We start from the raw sequence: 22,800 nt of genomic DNA on the forward strand, positions 1-22,800 counted from the left end.
CCTGAATTGTTGCCTTTTTGTTCATTAAGAAAAAATCTTAACACTTTGATAATATTTTAATAAATTATTATATTTGGTATCATCAAAACTCAATACGGTTATGTGATCTCTTGAATTTGATTGCAGGAATAATTCAAATATTGGTGTGGCGCTGGTGTAGCCATAATTTATTGTCCAAGGCATTGGTAGAAGAAGCTATGATTACTCAATAGAAGAAGAGTCCTGCACTAAACTAAATAATATTTATAAGATTCCAACCAAATCAATTCTTTCAACTTTTTCATAACTATCCTTTAATTCTCCATTCATTATTGGTTTCCAAAAATTTAAGCAATTGGTTTCCTCAGAAAATGTTCGAGGGTTATCAATTAAGTGATCTGATTTTACGAGGTCTTTAACCTTATGACCAACAGTTGGTTTCATGGTGAAGATGATTAAGAGGTGATGCGGAAAGGGAACCTTGAAGAGATGATTTCGATGAAAAGTGAAAATAATGAGACAATGCCAATGGTGTGGAATGTGGATTGAGTTATAAAGGGGGTTAAGAGAAAATTGCATCTGTCGAGAATGGATTCATATTCAACCTCAAGCAACCGGATTAAGGGTGGATATGAACCGAACTGAGTATAAACACTTTTTGATTCGAGTTCGATTCGAATAAAAAATAGTTTAACTCGAATTTATTATTCAAATATATGGTCTGAATTTATGATTTAAATTCATGATTTATTGATAAAACGATATCGTTTTATCTTATAATGGGTAAAAAAAATTGTTTTAACAATTATTTAATATAATTTAAATTGAATCACAATCCTTTCAAATCAAATTGAGTTATCCACTCAACGTGTGAGTTAAATTAAGTCAAACTTTCTTTAGTTCAAGTTCGTATCAGTTTAAAGAAAGAGTCAATTCTCTTAACTCGAATTCAGTTCAAATTTGAGTTAAACGAATTTGAATTGCACCAAAACGAGCTGAGTCAACTTTTGAGCTCAAACCAACTGGGTTTGGCTCCAACCCTAAACAAAATATGATTCAATTTATAACACTTTTAAGGGGTGTTTGGTTTATAGTGATCAATTTTTTATTATTAACATTACTTTTGGTTTACGAAATAGTAAAAAATTTTGATAATATTTTATTATCAATAGTGATATAAATGTAATAGGTAATATAAAAATTAATCTGATTGCTACCTTTATCGTAAGTATTAAAAAATTAGTAAGATAACTTTGATTTTATTATAATTCTATCTTTATTAATTTTTTATGATAAAAATCTCTCTTTTTCAATTAATATAATAAGTAATATAATATTTATACTCAATAACATTTAAATAAAATAATATTTTAATAAATATAATAATTATCTATACCCATTAATCTTTTAAATAATATATTTTTATACTGTAATATTTAAGTTTTAATAATAAAATAATACTCTAACCATTAGTCTCAATTGTTCCATATTTAGTGTTTCTCTTGTTTGTAAGATAACATAATGATAGTTCTTTGTATGGGCTAAGAAAGACCATGTAGATTTGTAAAATTGCGGGCCGGGCCCCTAGGCCGTGACTTTTAATGGCCCATTGACACGTCTGATTGGGCGTTCTTAAACACCAATATAAGAAGATACTAGTGCCAAGGTTGTACGTTGGTCTTCGTCAAATTCTTTACTTGGCGGGAAGGCCCAAACAAAGTTCTGGAAGTTCAGCTTTTTTTACAATGTTAGGGATTCAAGCAAGAGTTAAGAATGAAAAAAGTAGAATAAAAAAAGTAAAGCAATCATTACAATAATTAATACGACATCTGAGCAATTTACAGTTGATAATGGAGCTGCTGAAGTTGTCCAAATTCAGGCTCCATCGTCAAGTCCTAATCACCGAAGCTCGACATGTCAGAGTAAACTTTATCCATATTCAAGTCTCGCTAATCTCTATTATTAAATGATTCACTTATTTTTTATAATAAATAAATATAAGAAAGATAGCGCACGGCGACTGAACAAATTCAAGTTTTATTCGAGGTTAAGTGTTTTAAATTTATTTATTATGTGCTTGATTTCTTTTTCTGGAGGATTGACTTTGGTGTTTTTATGCAGAAACAAAAGCAAACTGAGGAGGAATATTCTAGAAAGTTACAGGAATTACAAGCGGAATTAGCTTAGTCCAAGGAATCTCTCGTCAAAAACTTGATAGACAGGTTTGTGAATTTCGTTGCCCAAGTCTTTGTAAGAATGCTTGCTGGAGATGTTTATTAATATCTTGTTTTCCTTGTTGCTATAGGTGAGTTTCCTTCAAATCGACAATGCATTGCTTGAAAACAAGCAAAAGGAGTTGAAGGAAACTATAAATAGATTGCTTCAATCTAGGGAAAGTTTCCTTAACGCTTACAAGGTTTTGTGTTTTATGATGGTTGTATTGATTTTATCATTGTTTTAGCGAACTTGAAATGTGTGTTAAACTAGTCATCGTTCTTCTTGTTATAGGATTTTCATATTATGGAGAAAGTTTGTATTGTAAATATGTTATTCAGTGATGTAATTATTTTGAGCAGGAATCTACTTGTGATGTGAAACGTTCAATTGAAACCAGAGATAGAAAGTTCAGTTTCCTATATGAGAAGATGAACTCTCACTTGAAATTATTTGATTCAATAGAAAAGGAGACATTTTCCATCAAGCAATTTGTGGATAATGCGGAACTCCTTGTGAGTGAAAAAGAGGAAGTAGGCATGTAGTTTACAAGTTTTTTCTTTTTTCAGGTGTATGCACGTCTGAATTTTAGCATAAACCACTCATCATTTTATTGAAGTTGCGGTGTAGTATTCATTTAAACTCTGCTGTTTTCAGTTGCTAGCTTAAAGAGCAAAATGGAAAAGGCCTCTTTGTTTGAAAAAGTCTTTGTTGGTAATTTCCCTATGCTATTAACTGCCTCAATTACGTTTTTATTCTATGAAAATGTTAATTTATTACTTCTATAAATGTATGTGGAAATTGTCTTTTGTATAAACTCTGTAATGACACTTGTTGATTATTCATATGATTGCTTGAGATTGTGGGAACTTGTATAATGATTTTGATTATTTGAAATTTACTGGCTAGAGTTTCACCAAGTAGTAAATATATCACACTGAAGTTAACATTTCTAAATGTGCATTAGTCCGAAATTCAGGATCATAACACAATCTATGATCTACTTATTATAGCAGTGTTCCTGAATTGTATATGCCGTTAAACATAATTGGTTGCATAAATGTGAAATTCTGAAAATAAAAGTTACTCATCACTCTTATGTCATATTATGAAGAAAAGATTTCTCTCCTGGAAAGTAAACTAAAATATGACAAGGATGAGTTTAGAAGAAAGGATAAACTTATTTCAGAACTAGAAGCTGAGCTCGAAGTGGCAAAAGTTAGTAATGACCGCCAAAGTCAGATTGAAGAGAGATCCAAAGAAGCATTACGAGATCTTTCTGTTCTTTATATTCTTAAGAATCAAGTTACACTGTCAGCCAAAGTTATTTCTTAAATTTGTGAGCTTAACCAGCCTTACCTCCAGAAAACTGTATCAGCAAAGGATATTGTCATACAAAACCTGATCTCTGAGAAAGAGGCGTGAATTTAAAATTCTATTTTCATTAAATTTCTGTGTATCTGAGTTGATGGTCTTTCTAATTATATGTTCGAATACACTATAATTGGGCCTTGTATATGGAGTTCAGGAGTTTAGGAATTCTTTTGCAGAGAATTCATGACACCGTTGCTAATATGAATCAAGAGGTCAGTCGAGGGTTAAATTCTGGCTTTTGATATTGCAATCTTTAGACTAATAGCTGCTCTAAGGTTTTATTCTTAAATCTCATGAAACTCTTATCACTGTAATTAGCCTTTTTTAGTTGATGATATCTACCTGTGCCACATTAATGGCTCTCTGAGGGAACCTTACAACATGATGGTTTACATAAATTTGAAAATTCATCTTTTATGTCTAATAGAAAGTCCTTTCTGCAATTGGGATGATATAATCTGTCAATTTGATCAATCTGTGTAATCTATTTCTTGGTTTGATCTCTTGATTTCTATGTGAGACTTGTTTTTCCTTTTATCAAGTTTAACTTATATATAAACTCAATGGATCTCCTTCTAAAGTACCTTTTGATTCTGTAGACTTTTTCCTCTCATGACTTGCTGTGCCACTTGTCCGCTTGTTTATGTGAAAAGTAATTGATTTCTAATCCAGGATAAGAAGGTATTCCGCAAAACATTAGTGCTTAAAGGAGAGTGTAACATGGGTACACCAAACGATTATAACAGGTAAAGCATTGACAACTGCTCAAAATCTAGGGTTCAAGTTGTTGAACACTTTCCAACTTTTAACTTACTAGCATGCATTGTTATCAGACTTGCCACTGCTTCTGTAAGAAACCAGCATTCTATGTACCATAACTAATCATGTTTTATGCTGGATGGTCAAGATCAGATCATTCTGGTCCACAACTTCTTGATCATTTTCATCCATACAAGGCTGTGTTTCTTTGTGGATATGTCTTTGTCTGCATACTGTATTGTTTACATTTGACATCTTATGTTTTTCCAAAACTATAAATTGCAATTAATTTATGTAAAAAAAGAGTAATCTTGTCTAAATTCCTCGCAAGCATACTAAAATCTTAGTTTTTACGTTTTCCTAGAAGATGCAGTCTTGAATGGCAACATGGTCATAATAATACTCTTTTCCTGTCATCTTGACTAACAAATTGAAAAAATTCTCCACGACTTTTCTTTTTTTATTAATTTTTTGGCAATGTTTTATCAGGATTGTCATTGTGGAAGAAAATAGTGGAGAAAGATCACCAACTAAGTTGCCAAATATAGCTGCTTCAGATGATAGAGGCTTACTCATCTTTCTCTGTTTTTTTCTTTCACTATGCTTAGGCTTAGACTTAAGCTTAGAGTAACCAGGAACATCATCAGAAATTTCAGCTCTGATATATAATCATAATCTTGTTGATGTATTACATGTGCACTTGTGCAAAAGACAACTTAAGCTTGTTGGTGTCATAGCAGAGAACTGAATTTCTGTAAAACCTGAGTTATCTAGCAGCACAATGGGTTGGTTTAGTATATTTATTTTTCACTTTCAACAATAAATGCTTTGCCCTGCAATAGCATTTTCATAGTTAAGCAAGCATCATGATCTGTATTGGATAACAAATCAAACCACCGGTTGTGGTCGTGTGACGTTCAACGGGCTGTAGTGTGCATTGTTTTTCCCATAATGGTAGTTGCTGGCAGAGGTTCATATTAAGATTAAAGACAGCTTCCATGTGCAATTGTGGCTAACTGAAATGTGACTCTGGGAGATGTGAATCATTGTCATTTCAGATTAATAGAAGCAAATACACACACATGAAAGCTTTCCTTTGTTTCTTATGCTTGTGGCAACTATGATTTCTAATATATAGATATAAGGCCTTTTGGTTATTTTAATGTTTTTTTTTTCTTTCTTTTTTTCTTTTGTGGGTATTTTTGAATTTCAAGTTTAGTTTCACCACTATGTCAGGAGTACAAACATTTGACATTCAGTTGGAGAACAATAACTTGAAACCATTTTTGTTCTTTCATAATGAACTTGATTGGATGAGTTTCAAACCAAAGTTCATTAGGTAACAAATCGCTTCAGCCATAGATTTATTTGAGAGAATCTATCAATTGCAGAAAACTTCCAAGACTTTAACTGTTTATGTATTTTGATGTATAGGATAACTGCACTGTTCTAAGCAGCATGTAGATTCTGCGTGCTCGATGATCCAAGCAGAGAGCTCAGAAGATGCAGTTTAGAATTCCAGTAAGAGAGTTTTAAGTTTGATTTTTGGACGCTGGCTTAATTAATTGATTTTAAAGGCCGAAACATGATTGTGTATAGATATTACTACAATTTGCATTCTTATGCCTGAAACATATTATTTAATTCTTTCTTGTTATTACTAAGCATATTAACATTAAAATTCTAACCTATATTGTGACCGACATACCGGCATATATTCTAATTGGCTTGAGGATTGGATACCAATTCCATAAAGTGAACCTATATCAGGTTGGACACTAGAGAATCATCTCATTCTGCAAACATTGTAGGCTGAAGCTACCTTTCTTTTTATTTTTTATTTTTTTATATTTTATAATTTTTCGAATAGTGATTGGAGCTACCTATGATTATTGCGTTGTTCTTGAATATTTGAACTCTTGCTGATTTCAGCCAGGCTCAGCGTGAGATCGTCTTCCTACATCGTGTTCTGATGGCGTATGAAGATGTCTGCATATTTTCTAAATATTCTAGAAGTATCAATCTGGTCAAGATTTGGGAGAGAACTGAAATGCCTGTCATTGTCATCACAGCACATGAGGAAAACTTCAAACTTTTTGTAGGTAAGGGTCTTGTCTTGTGTTTCGGAAAGTCATTGTGGAAATGAATTGGGCTTAAATATAAATGCTATCTCCTAAATGCATTTCACATTTTACAAAATTAAATGTAAATGCTATCTAGATAACATTTTTAAAGTTAAGTTGGATACGACTCTTGAAACTGTACAACTTGTTTAAAACGTTTCTAAAATTTGTTGGCCTATTGAAGAACATAATTCTTTAATAGGTCTGCTTAGACAATTTCACATATTTCTTAATCCATCTATCAAATATTAAATTGTATAGATTGGGTGATGGATATTAGTCAGACGGATTTGGGCTTTTATTGTTAAATCCTTTGTGTTTTGCCTTACGTAAGAATTACCTGTTAGTTTAAGAAAGGTCAAAGACTTATTCCCACCCAAGGTTCAATGTAACTATAAATTCTGTCCTTTTAACTTTCAAAAACTTAAAGTTTCACTTATAAGTTATTAAAGTTAACAAAATTTGTATAGTTTTAAGGATAAAATTATCATTTAACAGGTAATTTTAAAAAATATAAAATTTAAAAATTAGCAACTTTTTTTAAAATTAAACTTTGAAAATTTTTTTTTCTTAGGGTTTCAAATTTTTATATATAATTTTTAATGAATAGTGGAAAATCATGTTAGATAGACAAAGATCTTGTGACCAATCTTGTTAACAATGGTTTATGATGGAAATGAGAGATCATTAGAGATGGAGATGATGACGGGAAAAAACTCTTTAGTTTTGAAGGAAGGAATATAATTTTTTAAAATTAAAAAATTATATATAAATATATAATTTTTAATTTTTAAAATTTAAAGAAAATATATTATATGTGTTTTGTATTATTATTAAAATAATATTTTATTTTTATATCTAATTAAAAATTTTATTAAAATTTGTTTATGAATAAGATTTTAGATTTAAAAAAAAAAAGTAAATGGATGTTACATCATACCTAGGGGAACAAGTCCTTTTAGTCTTCAAAGTTTTTCTTCAATGGTTTTATCAACTTTTTTGTGGATGTGTACCTTTTTTTAATATCAATTGGATCATTAATGAGTTTTTTTTTTTTTAAGTAAATATATTAAGAAATGAGACTTTAACTCTTCACGTGTTTAGCCTTTTTTCTTTTTTTTAAATAATCATCCATTAGTTTCGAAAATGGACAAATCGATAGATTGATTATTCAGGTTTTGATTTTTATTTCTAGGAAAATTCGTGTTGCGGAGAGGGACGAGAGAAACAGATTTTTGTATAGCGCGAAGCTAGCTAGGCCTATAGCTATAAGAAACAAGAGTGGATGGGCATTTGGTTTTGGGCCTCTTAAATTGAGAGGTTAACAGGGACGGCACGTTACCTGACCGCTTCCCCAAAAATCAATTAATATCTTTCTCAGAGTCTGAGCCACAAGTCAGGGTCAGGGGAGCATTCAGTTCTGAAAACCTGAAATTAAATTTTCTACTGACAGCCCAGCGTCTTTTAAACAGTTTTGTCAGTCAATGTTCAGGTGTACTATCTTTTTACTCTTTTTAACGTTGATTGTTTGAGTTTAAGCACAAGGCAACTCAAGCCAGGTTAAAACAAATGAGTTAAGGACAATTTCGAACAGCTGTTCTCAGATAGAGACACGTACAAATTTAATAGCAAAATTAAAAAAGGAAAAAACCCCCCACCAGACACTGTGGTCTGGTGGGTTTTCATGGTCACCGACTACTCAGACTCGTTCAAATGGGTGGGTTGGGTTTACTTTGAAGTTTTGGATTTAGTGTAGTCAAAGCAATGGCAAATATGATTAGTTTTTGAAAAGGCTCCATAGCGTTAGACAAAGATCCGAAAATTCCTGTGATAATAAACAAGTTGTAGACTCTCTTACTTTTTATTTGTCAAATAAGTGGAAGCATCAATTATTCGTATTTTGAATATGTTATTTTAAATTTTTAAATTTAAAATATATTAAATATATATTTTTTTATTATTTTTTATATTTTATATTTTTAAATTATAAAAATATTATTTATTTTTTAATTAATTATCATAATATTATAATTATATAAATTAAAATTTTTAATTTTTTGTTATTCAAATCTTTAACCTCTTCTAATGATTTTTTACAATGATTAAAATTTGATTATGTATTATGTTATATTATGTTTAATAGTCATTTATATACTTTACATTTTAATTATTGAATATAAAATTTATAAAAAATATTAAAATTATGATTGATATTGTCATATCTTTATAAATGTATTATTAACTATATGTTGTATTAAACACGTATATATATGTTCTATATCCTTTTCGAATCCGAATTTTATGACTTTTATTTTATAAACATATTTTTTTACTATTTATTATATTATACCTCTATAATTTTCATATTGTTTTCTTCTGTTTTCGTATTTACTAACTAGATGTATTTGTACAAATTTTTTTTATGAAAAAACTTTATTTGAGTTAGATCAGATTGAATATATTATTATTGCATTAAACAATGTAAAAGTTTAATATTGAAATATTAAAAAAGGGATTTGAATGCTTACTCACAATTTTGGAATTTATCTTTATTACTACTCAAACCATCTTCTTGGGGGCTATTTGTACCAACTTCATTTGTGCCAATTTCCATGGTTGATTACTTGCACTCTACTGATGATTATTGATTACATGTGAAGGCAGTTTTTTTTATTCTTGCCTTTGCTCTACAAAGGAAGGTCAGTCAAGGTACCTAATATTTGAAGGAAAGCCACGCAATTCCAACCAATCAATTGTGTTGAGAAAATAAACATTGTTCTGAGCGTGATATATTTGGACTTCTTTTTTCCTTATTTCTTACTTTTAAACGAGAGAAAAGGTCATTACTTGTACTGCAAAAATTAGTGGAAACCATGGCATGCCCTTCATTTGTAAAATATTATTAGAAACCCATCAAGGGCCCCTTTGTTTCTTCCCTAAATTTATACACGTTAAAATAGAATACGATGTTAATACAATAGAAGTATATATACTTATTTTGGATATATAAATATGTATATATTTAATATGTGTTACTATGTGAATAAATAATTTTAAATTAAAAATAAAGTAATATTAAATTATATAATAACATATATAAATATATATCTATTTATGTACCTAAAATAAATATATATAATATTACTCATATTGGTAAAGAAATTCATATTCTTGGAACTTACCTCTCTACCTATCACTCATTTCTTTATATCTAACAATTCACAAACGCTTTCTAATTTGCTACTTCTTTTGCCCCTTAAGCCTTGTTTTTGGTTGATGGGCATCTCAATCTAAATCTCATGATCTTAATCATTGATCACTCATCTACTCACAATATGGGTCCCATGCCAATTCATATCCACTGATATTTTTCTGTCTACTTTTAATCTATCAATTATTGACTAAGTGTTTAATTTAATCATCAATTATTTATTTGATAAAGAATTTGTAATTAGGTTAGCTAACTAGGTTGATGTGTCAGTATCTTTATACTTGTTTTATAAACAAGTAATAAAATTCTAATCATTATGGATATAACTAATTTAATTATTTGTTTTAAAAGGACTTGAAATTAGTAGGTGGTAACAATATAACTAATTTAATTATTTGTTTTAAAAGGATGTGAATTTACCTATTTATGTGCATTGTCACATGTGATGTGATAGAACTCTTTAATCAAACTCATGGTAACAATATCCAAGAGATAACAACATGTCTGTGCCAATTTACTTAGTGATTGGATATATTATCTATCTATGTATTATCCATCAACTCCATTATTCTTTTAAGCAATCTTTGCGAGTAAGACTTTTAATTGATTCGTTCGTTTATCAAATTCAACAGCTTACTTCCTTTTAAGTCTAAAGAGCTTCCTCAGTTTGATCAGTTGAGAACATAACTAATCAAACTCGTTCTCCCTATTTAGTAGACATTGCTCTTGGGTGGCACGTTCAACCGACAAAGCCTTGACCTCACCTTTAAGGCTTTGATTAGTAGCCTCAAGCTTCTGTTGCTTGACTAGGAGATGTCTTTTAAGAGTTGCTAGATTTTCCTTAAGTGGGCAATTTTTTCACTCATATTTATTACTATCCAAAATGATAGGATACACCTCATTATAGAGGAAAGGTTAACATGCTCAGAACTTGTGGGTAAAATCAAAGAAACAATTAGACAAATGCTTGGAAGAAAACAAAGGAAAATTAAAGAGAGAAAGATACAATGAACTACCTAGGTGTCATCCTTAACAAGCTTTTTAAGCTTTGCAAGCACGACTATTCCCCGAAGCTACACCTAAGCTTGCTCAAAGATGCACTCCCTCATCATTGAGGCTATCAGAGCGAGTTTATAACATATCTCAACACTCGACTTAGTTTCTTGAGACTGAGAAGAAGAAGAAGTGTACATGCCTTATTCGAGGTGTGAGTTGCTTACATGAGGCTACCCTAAACGACCATGTTCAACAACACATGGTCTCTTCTCTGGCTCCAAGGGCCTTTTTTTCTTGTGTATACCTAGAAAGTGAGCTCTTTTCTCTCTTACATGTCGGTGCCCCTACACTAACATACTAACAAAAATATTCTCCAAAAAACTAGACTCTAAGAGAAGATCTAGACTATGATCTCTTCAAATCCATTGTTGGTGACCTCAATATATACGAGAAAAATAACCAACTCAACAAGTATATGACATTAGTCCACAAATTTCTTATACATCAAACCTAATGAGAAGCACAACTCATAAATCCTAATAATGTGTTTTCACTTTGATAAACACCAGAAACGTTAGAATTTACTTAGACACTATTCTTAGATATTATATAAGATACTATATTCTAACAATACTACATCAAGAAACACAGACAAATGAAGTTGAGAAAAACTCACATTTGGAATATCAAATGTAGATAATACTTTGACAATGAGGTCAAGAGAGATCAATTTGATAGAAAATGTTAGGGTGTCAAAGATATATAAGAACTTAAAAAAAGTCTAGGGTAAAGAAGTCAAAATATGGTCATATTTTTATAAGTTATTCGAGATTATTGAACAAGAAGTTATCTCTACCATTAAATTTAAAGAAACGACTGGCACTTGTGACATATTATATGCAAGATGCAAATGTTATCATCACAACATTCTACTACCTTACCCTAAGTCTTCAGGTGTTGTCCATTTATATAGAAATGCAAAGAGTTTCTAAAATTTTACTCACATTATGGAAACAAGGGACAATTGTTATGGAATAAACTCTTCCTTGACCAAACTTATAAAACCGATACCCAAGAGACAACTAGCCAACACTAAATTAATCGTTTAGTGATCGAATATGTTGTCTACCCACACATTAACTAAGAATGTGGATAAAAGTTTTTTCACCCAAATATAACGAGGAGAACACAATTTGACAATTTAACTCTTTAATATCTATAAGATTATCTTTTTATTTCAACCCATGTCAATAATTATAAGAAAGTAATCACTTTTATCAAATCATGATTATGAAACCGATGCAATTATCTTATTCCATAAAATTATAATAAGAAGAAAAAAAATATATGGATTTATTGTTGTATAAGGATAGCAATGTAATCATACCTATTTGTACTACAAACATAAAAGATTTTATAGAGGGAGGAATGACATACTGGAATCTTCTCAGTAATTTTTTTATTACTTATCGATATTCTATCGAATTTTTTCAAAAATATAAATAATATAACTATAGACGTATACTCCAAAGCAGTAGATCACCTTAAAAATATTTTGTTTTTAATATTTACTTACATAATCTCTTTCATTCATCATTAATTCCACTCATCACCCTAAATGGTTGACATGAAATTACTTTATTAATGTTAATTGTCTTTATTATCTTCTTGCATAAGACCTAGTTTTACATCCTCTCATTGGTGTACCAATTTTTGCATCAACACATATCATGTGCATATCTTAATATATTTATGATATCAATAAAACAATATACATAAATAATGATATATCACCATATGATTGGATATTGTTTGATCTTTAATTTATAATTATCCAATCACATAGTGACATATTATTATTTGTACAGATAACACTACTTTTCATGGTGTAACACTATTCAATTGAAATTATTTGTGACATGTATATTGAAATCATTTGGGTTGTTTGTGACATATTTAACCTTTCTTGTTCACTTAACCCATTTAATTAATTATGTCATTAGGTACAACCTACAACCAAATCAATTTAAACTCATTAAATTGTGTCAAAAATCCCCATGCCTATTGATTAGATGTGAAGTATGTATTAGCTTTGTATATCTTTTTTAATAAAATTATGTATCTACTTTAAGTATACAAATAAATATATATTTATATATATTATTATACGATTAGGTGAATCTAAATTAAGGATCACATAATAACAGACATAAGTATATACCCATTTAAGTACTTAAAGTGACTGCGTATAATATTGTTTATTTTTCTTCTTCCGATAAGGTAATATCCAATTCACATAATATTTGGTACAACAATATATATATATATATATATATATATTATATATATATATATATATATATATATATAATATATATATATATATATATATATATAAGTTTTAAGTAATTAATTAGACATTTAAATGATATGTAATCATTATTTTACCTTTACTTTAAAATTATTCAATTATATAATAATACTTAATTAAATATTTAAACAATAAAACTATACATACATATTTTTAGTTTATAATTTAAGTATATAAATGATATCTCATAAAGTGATTATATGATTATTAATTAAAAATAAAATAATATTTAATTACATAATAACATATCATCTGTAAATTCAAATTATATAAAAAAAGTAATATTATGCGTACATATTTTAGATACACAAATATGTATATATTTATATATGTTATCATATAATTATATGATTAAATATTATTTTATTTTTAATTCAAAATATCTAATAACATAATAATTCATATAAATATATATATAATTTATATATTTAAAATGTTGATAAAAAAAATTACACCATCTAACATTGAACGTTTGGTAATATGAACCAATGTGAAAAGTAAAATGATAAAAGGGTTACGTCAGCCGACCAATCACATTGTAATTGCAGATTCGGCCGACCTCGTATTTTTTACCCATATTCTCCCACGCTTCGTTGTCGTATTTTATACAATTTTGTTACATAATAAAACAAATATTATAATAATTATATTTTTATTAATACGAAAAGTGAAAACTTAGGTTAAAAACATAATAATAAATTAGGCAGATGAAAATAAGGTTACAACGGAACGGATGGGAAAAGCGAGGTTATTTATAACCGTTTTACTATAAAGTTCGACAACTAACGTGAAATCTAAGCAAATTATCACCGTCACAGCAACCACCGCATCCGGGGGTGGGCTAACCGTATGCAGCCACGTGGCGGCATGATTTTCTTAAATGAGGTCCCACTCAACTTCTGGGAAGATTAACAGGTGCCTTGCGCGGACGATCACCAACAATTGCCGTCACTCACTCGCTTGTCCTTTTTATTTATTATATATAGAATTTGACTTTGAGAGATTGCGAAACAAATTTACGATTTTTATTGAATGCTTTGTTTTTGTAAAAATGTCTCTTTAAATTAAAACAGCCTCTTCTTTGAAGTTATTGGGTAGTTTCGTGTGTTTCTACGGAGTCCGTTTATTCGGTTTTGTCGTTGAGAAATCAATGTTGTTTGTGATGGTGATTTGGTGATTGATCTTTGAGCCTGTGCGTGTGAGAGAGATGGGAGCTTGTGTGTCGAAGCCGGAGGGGTGTGTTGGTGGAAGATTGAGGTCGTCCAAGAAGAAGAACCGCAAAAGGAAGAAACGAGTGTCGTCTCGCTTATCTGATGGATCACTTGAGCACCCTGCACCATTTGATCACCGTTCATCTTTCTGCAACCCCGCTTTGCAAGGTCTTTTGTAATCTTCCTCTTTATTGACTGGTTTTGCTGTAAATTTTGCTGTTTTTTTAATTTGATCAGTCGCGTTTTTACTCTCAAATGTGATATTGGATTTTTTTTTAATTGATTTTGTAAGAATCTGAAGTTTCCATTTTTTATTTAAAAAAAGTAGTTCTTGAGAAGCAGGGTCAACCGCAATTCTGTTTACACAGCAGATTTTTTTGTTACTGAGATTGTGCAGATTTGAATTAAATTGTTATTTTTGTGATAATTAGAAAGATGGGGCCTGATATTTAGTTGATAGGAACGGGCTGATGCGCATTTTGTTTTTGGATACTGATTCATTTCAAAGGTTCTTTCTGAGATTATTAGTATGTTTATCACTCAATCGGAGCCCTGAGAGGTGGCTTTACACAATGTACCTCTAAAATTTTTGTGATCAAAGTGAAATTTCTATTCTGGATCTTGAGGTAGATTGTCGCATAATCTGTCATGGCATATCTCGTCTGTAGTAGTTTGTAATATTACCGTGTTCTTGGTGTGCTAAACTCATTGGGTGGTTCTAATCTCCTGACTGAACAAAGAGGTTTGTGAGGTTGACCACATAAGGTCTTCAAAATGCACTAGAGACTTTGTAACAATGCTGTTGTAAAACTCATGCCAGGATTTGACTAGTTGGCTGCCTGTTGTTCTTATGTGTCATTCTGGGTTTTGATGATTTCTTTGTTTCGATGGGAGGCGTTCTTCATGATATTTGATGAGTTTACATTTGAAATCCATCATACATGATCTTTTTCTAGTTCTACATCATCATAATTTTTTCAAGCTATGAGAAAGCGTTAAATAAAATTCTTCAATATTGTTGTCGGTTTAACTTCATATTAACCTTCATGTTATAAAGTTCAAAAGACATACTTTGAGTATAACTAGCATCTGATGGATGTTTTGTTGATGCACTTGTTAATTGTTATACTCTGTGGTGCCTATTAGAAATTTAGATCTTAAATGTTGTGTCTAGATTCCTTTTGAGTTTATTGCTTCAATCATGCTTAACTTGGAATTTATATTAGAAAAATTATATTTATCCATTATCTTAATAATGTATTTCTCAGTTCTTGGTTCTAGGGAAACATATATGCTGTTTCTCTTATGTCTGTTTATTAATATATTTTTTATTTTGTTACTTTGCGAGTCCTTCAGCAGGAAGTCTTGATGAAGCTTGGTTTGATACAGCTGCAAAATTTGAGTCTGATTGTGATGATGATTTTCAGAGTGTACAGGATGGTAAGATATATGGGGATATCAGATGTCTATTTTATTTTATATTTTTCTGATTAATCTCTCATGTATAATTAAAGTTAGTGTGTCTACCTTTGAGATGCAGATGTGTTATCTCTAAATGGTTCTGAAGGATTGTCTAGATCAAGTAATGCTTCTCCTAGAGATGCTAATTATCGAGCTGACCAGTTGCTGAGACCAGAGGACTCATCAGCGGGAAATTCTGCTCGCAATTCTGTCAGTGAGGTTGGCAAAAATTCAAATATTCAGGTCCCAAGCTCTGGTAATGTTGATCCCCAATCAAAATCAGATGGGCTTTCTAACGAAGGAAATCAACCTGTGTTCCTTGATGAGATCACACCCTGTGTGGATGAGGCTTCTGGCAAGGATGATGGACTGTTGGATAATTGTGGGATTCTTCCTAGCAACTGTTTGCCTTGTCTTGCTTCTACTGTTCCCTCAGTTGAAAAGAGAAGATCACTAAGCTCTAGTCCACCAAGGCCATGGAAAAAGGCTGCTTCAAAGCTTTCCTTTAAATGGAAGGATGCACATGCTAATGCTACTCTATGTGAGTGTTTCATACACCACTTTTATTGAAGCTTATCGTCTGAATACATTTTTGAGTTTGCAATAGTTAATTTAATTGGTTGTAGTTCTTGGTGTTTATACATCTGAACTCAAATAGAAATTTTAATTAGGTTATTTATATTATTATTAATTATCATTATTAGTAGTTTGTTTTGTCTTTCACAATTGTATTTCAGTTTCTTCAAAGAGGCTTCTGTCAAGGCCGGTAGCAGGTTCTCAAGTACCTTTCTGCCCTGTAGAGAAGAAGATGCTTGATAGTTGGTCACAGATTGAGCCAAATTCTTTTAAAGTTCGAGCTGAGAATTACTTCAGGTTAGTCTGCAAGAAATTTTTTTATTTGGTGTGAGAATGTGTGCCTGAATTTGTTTGCTATTTCAAAGTAATGCTTCTATTTAACAATAGTGAGCATTATATTTATTGAAAGTTTCAGACTTCTAATGTGGGACTTCACCTAGCCAGTGTTCTCTTGTTTTGCAATACCTGTTTTTTCTAACTTCAGTTGGCAATAAACTTTTTATATGATAGGGACAAGAAGAAGGATTTTGCTCATAACCACGCCGCATATTATCCATTTGGTGTTGATGTATTCTTAGCTCAGCGAAAAATAGATCATATAGCTCGTTTTGTGAAACTTCCTGCAGTTAGTTTGAAAGGGAAGCTTCCACCTATCCTTGTTGTAAATGTCCAGGTATCTATTTCTACTTAGACATGCTTTTAATAACTAAATGACTTTTTTTTATTAATTTAATTCAAGAATGTCTTGTTTAAATTATCATGTTTGATACTGACTTTTTATGGGCTCTGCAGGTTCCGTTATATCCTGCCGCAATCTTTCAAAATGAAATTGATGGTGAAGGAATGAGTTTTGTTTTGTATTTTAAGCTTTCTGATAGTTATGGCCAAAGAACTTTCACCACATTTCCAAGAAAATCTCAGAGTAAGTTGCAGTCTCTAATAAATCTCAATACCATTCTGTTATTGCCTATAGATATCAAACTTCAACAATGATATTCCTGAGTTACTGATCAGGTTAATCATGCATTAGAATATTCACTGTGATACACTGTTGTTTTCGGTATACTTCTCGACTGTCATGCCATGGGCTTACAGTTCTTGCATCATTACATTTTTTTTTTTTCCATTTTTCCAACCTGAAAGTGGACCTTGATTTTTCTGATGTCAAACATATAAGATCCTTCTGTAGTTACACATCTCAGTTTAGCTGATATAGAAGCCATTTGTGAAACAGAGGTTAATTGATGATGAGGTTGAAAAGGTCAAAGGCTTTCCTGTAGATACAATAGTACCTTTCCGTGAAAGGTTGAAAATATTGGGCCGTGTTGTGAATGTGGAAGATCTTCATTTGAGTGCAGCTGAGAGAAAACTTATGCAGGCTTATAATGAAAAGCCTGTTCTTTCACGCCCACAACATGAGTTTTTCTCTGTAAGTTCATATCTAACTCATATTTATTGGTTTAGAGTGAATCATCATGTATTTGTTTCTATTTTATTGTTAGCAAGACTTGTGTTTATATCGAACAAGGAGATAACTTTATGAACTCCTTTTTAAAATGAGTCAAATGCATCAGTATTTAGTCTAGTTGGTTAGATCTCTTGTGATGGGGCAAAAGGTTTAGTGATGTAATCCTTCTCATACCAACTTTAGACAGGTGTCATTTAATTTTTTTTGGGTTGGGTGCCTTGTTTTAAAAAAACATCATTTCTTCTGAAGTTTGAATTGCTTTAATGATGCGTACCTAAATTATTGATGATTCTTATCTGTTTTTTTGGCAACAAGTTGTTGCTTGCCAGCAAATACCTATTCAGCTACTAAATGGATGAGTTTGACTTAACCAGAGCAAATGAACCTTTTGGATGATTTGCAATAATGCATCAAGTCCTAGCAGCATAATTTTTTTTGTGAGGGATGAATAAAAGATGTACTGACATAGTTTTTCTATAATCTCCTTCATAGTCCTTTTCTTTTAGTCTATGGGGTCACTACTTACTAGACTACTCACTATTAATTTTTTACAGGGAAAAATTACTTCGAGATTGATATAGATATGCACAGATTTAGTTACATTTCTAGGAAAGGTTTTGAAGCATTTTTGGACAGACTGAAGCTGTGCGTCCTGGATGTTGGCCTCACAATTCAGGCATGACATTTTATTTTTGTCAAAAGCAAGATAAATAGATTTTTGGCTCATAAAACTAATATTACTTTTATTTGCTAGCTTTAAATTTTCTTTTTCTTCTTGTTGTACTGATATCTGAATCTTAAACCAGGGGAACAAAGTTGAAGAGTTGCCAGAGCAGATCTTGTGTTGTATACGGTTAAATGGTATTGACTACATTAATTATCAACAACTGGGGCACGGTGAAGAGGCCCTCCTGATTATAAGTTTGCGAAAACAATGCAAGGATGAAAACAGCATTCAATGAAAAATTAATTTCCACAGATATTTCTTTTGCATTTTGTTTGGTACTGGAAAAATTTTTCAATCCAATAATCAGAGGGGGTCAGTGGGAACTGCACGCCAGTCTTGCACGCACTGAAGTACTGAAGTCAGGTTTTTTGCCTGATAATATTTTTACAGTAAATTGATAAGTATCGGCTTATAACCCAGAAACAGGCACGTAAAAGGAATGTCTAACAGAATGTATGTTCAAAGAGAGAACCCAATCGCAGCGTATCACATAGTCCTTCACGTAGTATCTCCCTCTGTAATCGAATACTAATTTCCACGTTCGTGCTAGTGAAAAAATCAAGTGATGCATGATTAACATCTTTTGAGTTGCTTGTTTGTACACAATTAGTATACTAAGAAGATTGGTCGGATCAAATGATTTGCAAAACGGTTACATGTAATACAGTTGTGATATCAGGATATGAAGAAGAATGAAGAACAGGTCGTCCTAAGATAAAGGCTATAACTTGAGAAGGTAATACATCAATTTGTGGGGACAACGGATTTTACTAAAGCTTTAGCTTTACAGGGAGAAAGGGGCCTGCCGCATAAACCTCTGTTGCCAGAGTAGGAGCTTTCAGGAAAGTTACTCAGTGGAGTGCCTGCAGGAATTTCCCCCACCAAAAGATTGTCTGATAAATCCAATTCCTTCAACTTTCTCAAATTCAAAAATTCGCGCGGTATTTTTCCACTAAACTGGTTTTTCTGCAGCTTCAGTGTCTCTAATAAGCTTTCATTTGCAAGAGTGTTGGGCAACTCAAAACCTAATTTATTGTGGCTCAAATCTAGATCTCTCAGTGATCTCAATCTCCCTATGGAAATGGGTAACCGCCCTTTGAGAAAATTATGTGATAAGTTGAGAAACTGAATCCCAATTTGTCCTTCACCCATCATCTCTATTCCACTTGAAAAGCTGTTGTCTGAGAGATCTATGTATGTCAGTGAACCACCAGAAAACCTTTGCCCTATCTCAAAAACCTGACTTATTGGACCGGTTAGCTTATTCGAGTGGAGATCAAGTACACCCAAGTCCTGTAAGTTAGTAATTGTATTGGGGATCTCTGAAACAAGTGAATTCCATGAGAGATTCACAGAGTAGAGCTGAGTGAGGCTTCCAAGCCATGCCGGTATGCTTCCCGTCAGATGGTTAGCTGATAAATCCAGTTCCTGTATTGGACTTGCAGTATTTCTTAAGAACTCTGGAATTTTTCCCTCGATTCCAACTCCTGCCAAGAGTATTCGGGAAAGAGATGGCAATTCTGCTAACCATCTTGGGATTGAAGAGAGGTTTAAAGGGTTAAACGATAGATCAATTGTTTGAAGATTTTGCAGGGAAGACATCTTGCTAGGCAGTGGCCTATTAATCAAGTTATGAGAAATACTAAAGATCAAGAGTCTAGAGAGTTGACCAATTGATTTTGGTATGTGGCCAGAAAGCTGGTTTCCATAAAGATATAACTCTGTCAAATCTTGTAGGTAACCCAAACTAGCTGGAATCGCTCCCTGAAGCTTGTTATTCTCCAGGGAGACTCTCTGGAGGGATACAAGAGACCCGAAATTCGGTGGTATCCGTCCTGTAAGGTTGTTATTATTCAGTCTTAAGAAGCTGAGGGAACGCATTAGGCCATGGCTAGATGGAAATGGAATTGCCCCTTCAAGATAGTTATCATCCAAGTAGAGGACTGAAATAACAGATAGATTATTCACTGAAGTTGGAATTTTTCCTCCTAAGAGATTGCTTGAGAAATCAAGTTCTTCCAACATCTGTAATTCACCAATCTTTTCTGGTATGTGGTCATAGAAATTATTGCTATGAAGATCCAAACGTACCAGATTCGTCAAGTTAACGAATGAATCCGGTATCTTACCAGTGAATTGATTTGAATACAGAAACAGCTCATTTAGATTTTGTAGATTGCCCAGACTTGAAGGAATGGCTCCAGATAATCCATTTTCGTGTAAGTGAAGTTCTTCAAGTTTCGAAAGATTCCCAATGTTTTCGGGGACTGGGCCACTTAACTTGTTGCCATAGAGATGGAGTTTCCGGAGTTTTCGAAGGCGAAAACCAATAGATGTTGGGATTGTTCCGGCAAGACCGATGAGTCCTCCAAGATCAAGGACTTCAAGAGAGGTGAGAAGTGTTAATGAAGGAGACAGCGAGCCTTCCATCCGCGACTGAAAGACAAAATCATCCGTGGAGATGAATCCTGGAAGATGAATTTCAGTCACTCTACCAGTCATATTATCACAAGAAATGCCTTCCCAGCTGCAACAACTTTGCCCAACCCACTTGGCTAAACGCTCGGATGTGTCAATTTGAATTCCAACCTTGAAGCTGGTTAGCCCTTTCAGATCATTGGAGTTGCATACATCACCTCCATTGATGTTTCCCTCTCCAGCTGCTATGACAGTGAACACTGCAACTATTAAGAGCAACTGATAACCCATTTTCTCCGAATTGCTGAATGAGATTCTTGCCTACTCTCACTGGTACAATTTTCTGATATTTGGATTTGAAATTAATTGCGCATGTTAAGGACTGAAATAAAGGGAACAACTCAGAGATGTCAAAGATATATTGCTGTCTGCTTTTTCTTTCTTTCTTTCTTTTTTTTTTTAACTTCTCTTTTCTCTTTTGCATTAATATGTCTGAATCATGATGTCCATGCTTCTGGTTAAAGGAGTCAATGGAGATCACAGTTTTGCCCATTAAGTTAATTCGTAAAAATGAAGAAATTTCTTCACCCAAGTTTCATAATGATTAAAGTAATCCTCATTTCTTTTCATGATGTTCAAAAGGTCCAAAACATTTTCCCTAAGAAGTTGCTATTATTCAACTGAATTACAAGCAAGCCCAAGTAGTCTGTATGGGTAATTTAAGTGTCAAAGGAGAGGGATTCTAAGTAGAGAGTAAGAGTTCAAATTTTCTAACATTTTCTAGGGTCTCCGAAATATCTAATCCACTGCCTGCCTTCAGTCCATCGAGTTTGACAATTTAGATGCACATGAGTTGATACTCTTTTGTTCTTTCAAGGAAACTTTCATCTTCTTAGATTCCTGGTGGTCCTAGAGCTTAAAAAATGGATTTCCACCATGTTTATTCACCCCAGGAACTGACATGTATGTATATTTTAGGAACTTCAAGAAGGTTCTTATAGTCGTCAGCATTGTTAAAAAAGAAAAGAACAAAGTTCTTGATTTCCGTGGGGAGTTTGGACAAAAATTTGAACAGAGGAAGAGACCTCTGATCCATATAATCGGGTAGTTTGTAAGTATTATTCTAATAAACATTAAACAGAAGAGAAAAAAATTTAAAGATTAAGATTCAATGGTCAATTTTGATGCCCCTCCAAGCACTCTAACCAATGTATTTATGTCCATATTTCAGTCTTTGAACTAGTATTCTGCTATCATCTAAATAAATAGGTCTTATTGGTAGACCTGTCAAACAATATAGAATCATCAACGATTTCTGCAATGCAACAAATTACCTCCAGGCTTTGGAATCTATTTGAAGATGTGAAGCATGTGTTTGTTGAATCCGCATGAGAAAAGTTTGCTAGATATCTAATTGAGCTGATTTTTAGTGCTGGTAGCACTTTAAGTAAAACTAAATTTATGTTGAGTTCTTGGCATGGCATCGCATCATTTGCTCTGTTGCAACTCTAATTCATAAGCAAACAGAGCAAATGATGCTCTCAGTCTTTCTGCTAAGCATGAATTACCAGTAGAGATCTTATCCAATGGCAACTACAGCATCAATGGCTCTAGCTATAATGGTTTTAATTATAACTTGATGTAAGTGGCCTTGGCTAGGGATGCAAAAAGCATCTCAAACTGCATATCCAGATAAAATTGCATGGAAGGCAAACAGTTATTCCAAACTTTAAATACCTACAATAAGCCAGTTGATGAGCCGAAATATGTGTTTCCCTGTGTACCTGCTGTAGTCCATAAGGACCCAGAGGCCTTGGCCCTTCCTTTATCTCAGCCCAGAAGTTTTAGTCATTAGAAAGAAACAGTGGTACCACTGTTTCTGTTAATCTCGTTGAAAAGAATAGTTGCAACC

At 32.2% G+C, this 22,800-nt stretch overlaps 1 protein-coding gene, 1 long non-coding RNA gene and 1 pseudogene across 11 annotated transcripts; 2 read left to right on the forward strand and 1 right to left on the reverse strand.

The window, feature by feature from the left end:
* The first annotated feature begins 1,425 nt into the window (after window positions 1-1,425).
* On the forward strand, window positions 1,426-8,042 carry LOC123215504. 10 transcript variants are annotated; one of them, XR_006502068.1, is made up of 11 exons: window positions 1,426-2,025; window positions 2,101-2,201; window positions 2,285-2,395; window positions 2,556-2,708; window positions 2,851-2,907; window positions 3,308-3,779; window positions 4,240-4,313; window positions 5,563-5,665; window positions 5,761-5,847; window positions 6,259-6,428; window positions 7,645-8,042. It is a non-coding gene; the product is annotated as an uncharacterized LOC123215504 (long non-coding RNA). The 10 variants fall into 10 exon arrangements; XR_006502073.1 differs by lacking the exon at window positions 3,308-3,779 and having other exon boundaries at window positions 1,427-2,025; window positions 2,556-2,762; window positions 4,167-4,313; XR_006502070.1 differs by lacking the exon at window positions 3,308-3,779 and having other exon boundaries at window positions 1,429-2,025; window positions 2,556-2,762.
* Window positions 8,043-13,741: 5,699 nt separating this feature from the next.
* LOC123217314 lies at window positions 13,742-18,260 on the forward strand (annotated as a pseudogene).
* Window positions 18,261-19,082: 822 nt separating this feature from the next.
* LOC123217313 (probable leucine-rich repeat receptor-like protein kinase At1g35710) lies at window positions 19,083-21,244 on the reverse strand. The gene has a single exon (XM_044638260.1). The coding sequence runs from the start codon at window positions 21,177-21,179 to the stop codon at window positions 19,215-19,217; it is 1,965 nt and encodes a 654-aa protein (XP_044494195.1). The 5' UTR covers window positions 21,180-21,244; the 3' UTR covers window positions 19,083-19,214.
* Window positions 21,245-22,800: the final 1,556 nt, after the last annotated feature.

Source organism: Mangifera indica, chromosome 5 (genome assembly GCF_011075055.1).
Source record: "Mangifera indica cultivar Alphonso chromosome 5, CATAS_Mindica_2.1, whole genome shotgun sequence".
NCBI lineage: Eukaryota > Viridiplantae > Streptophyta > Magnoliopsida > Sapindales > Anacardiaceae > Mangifera > Mangifera indica.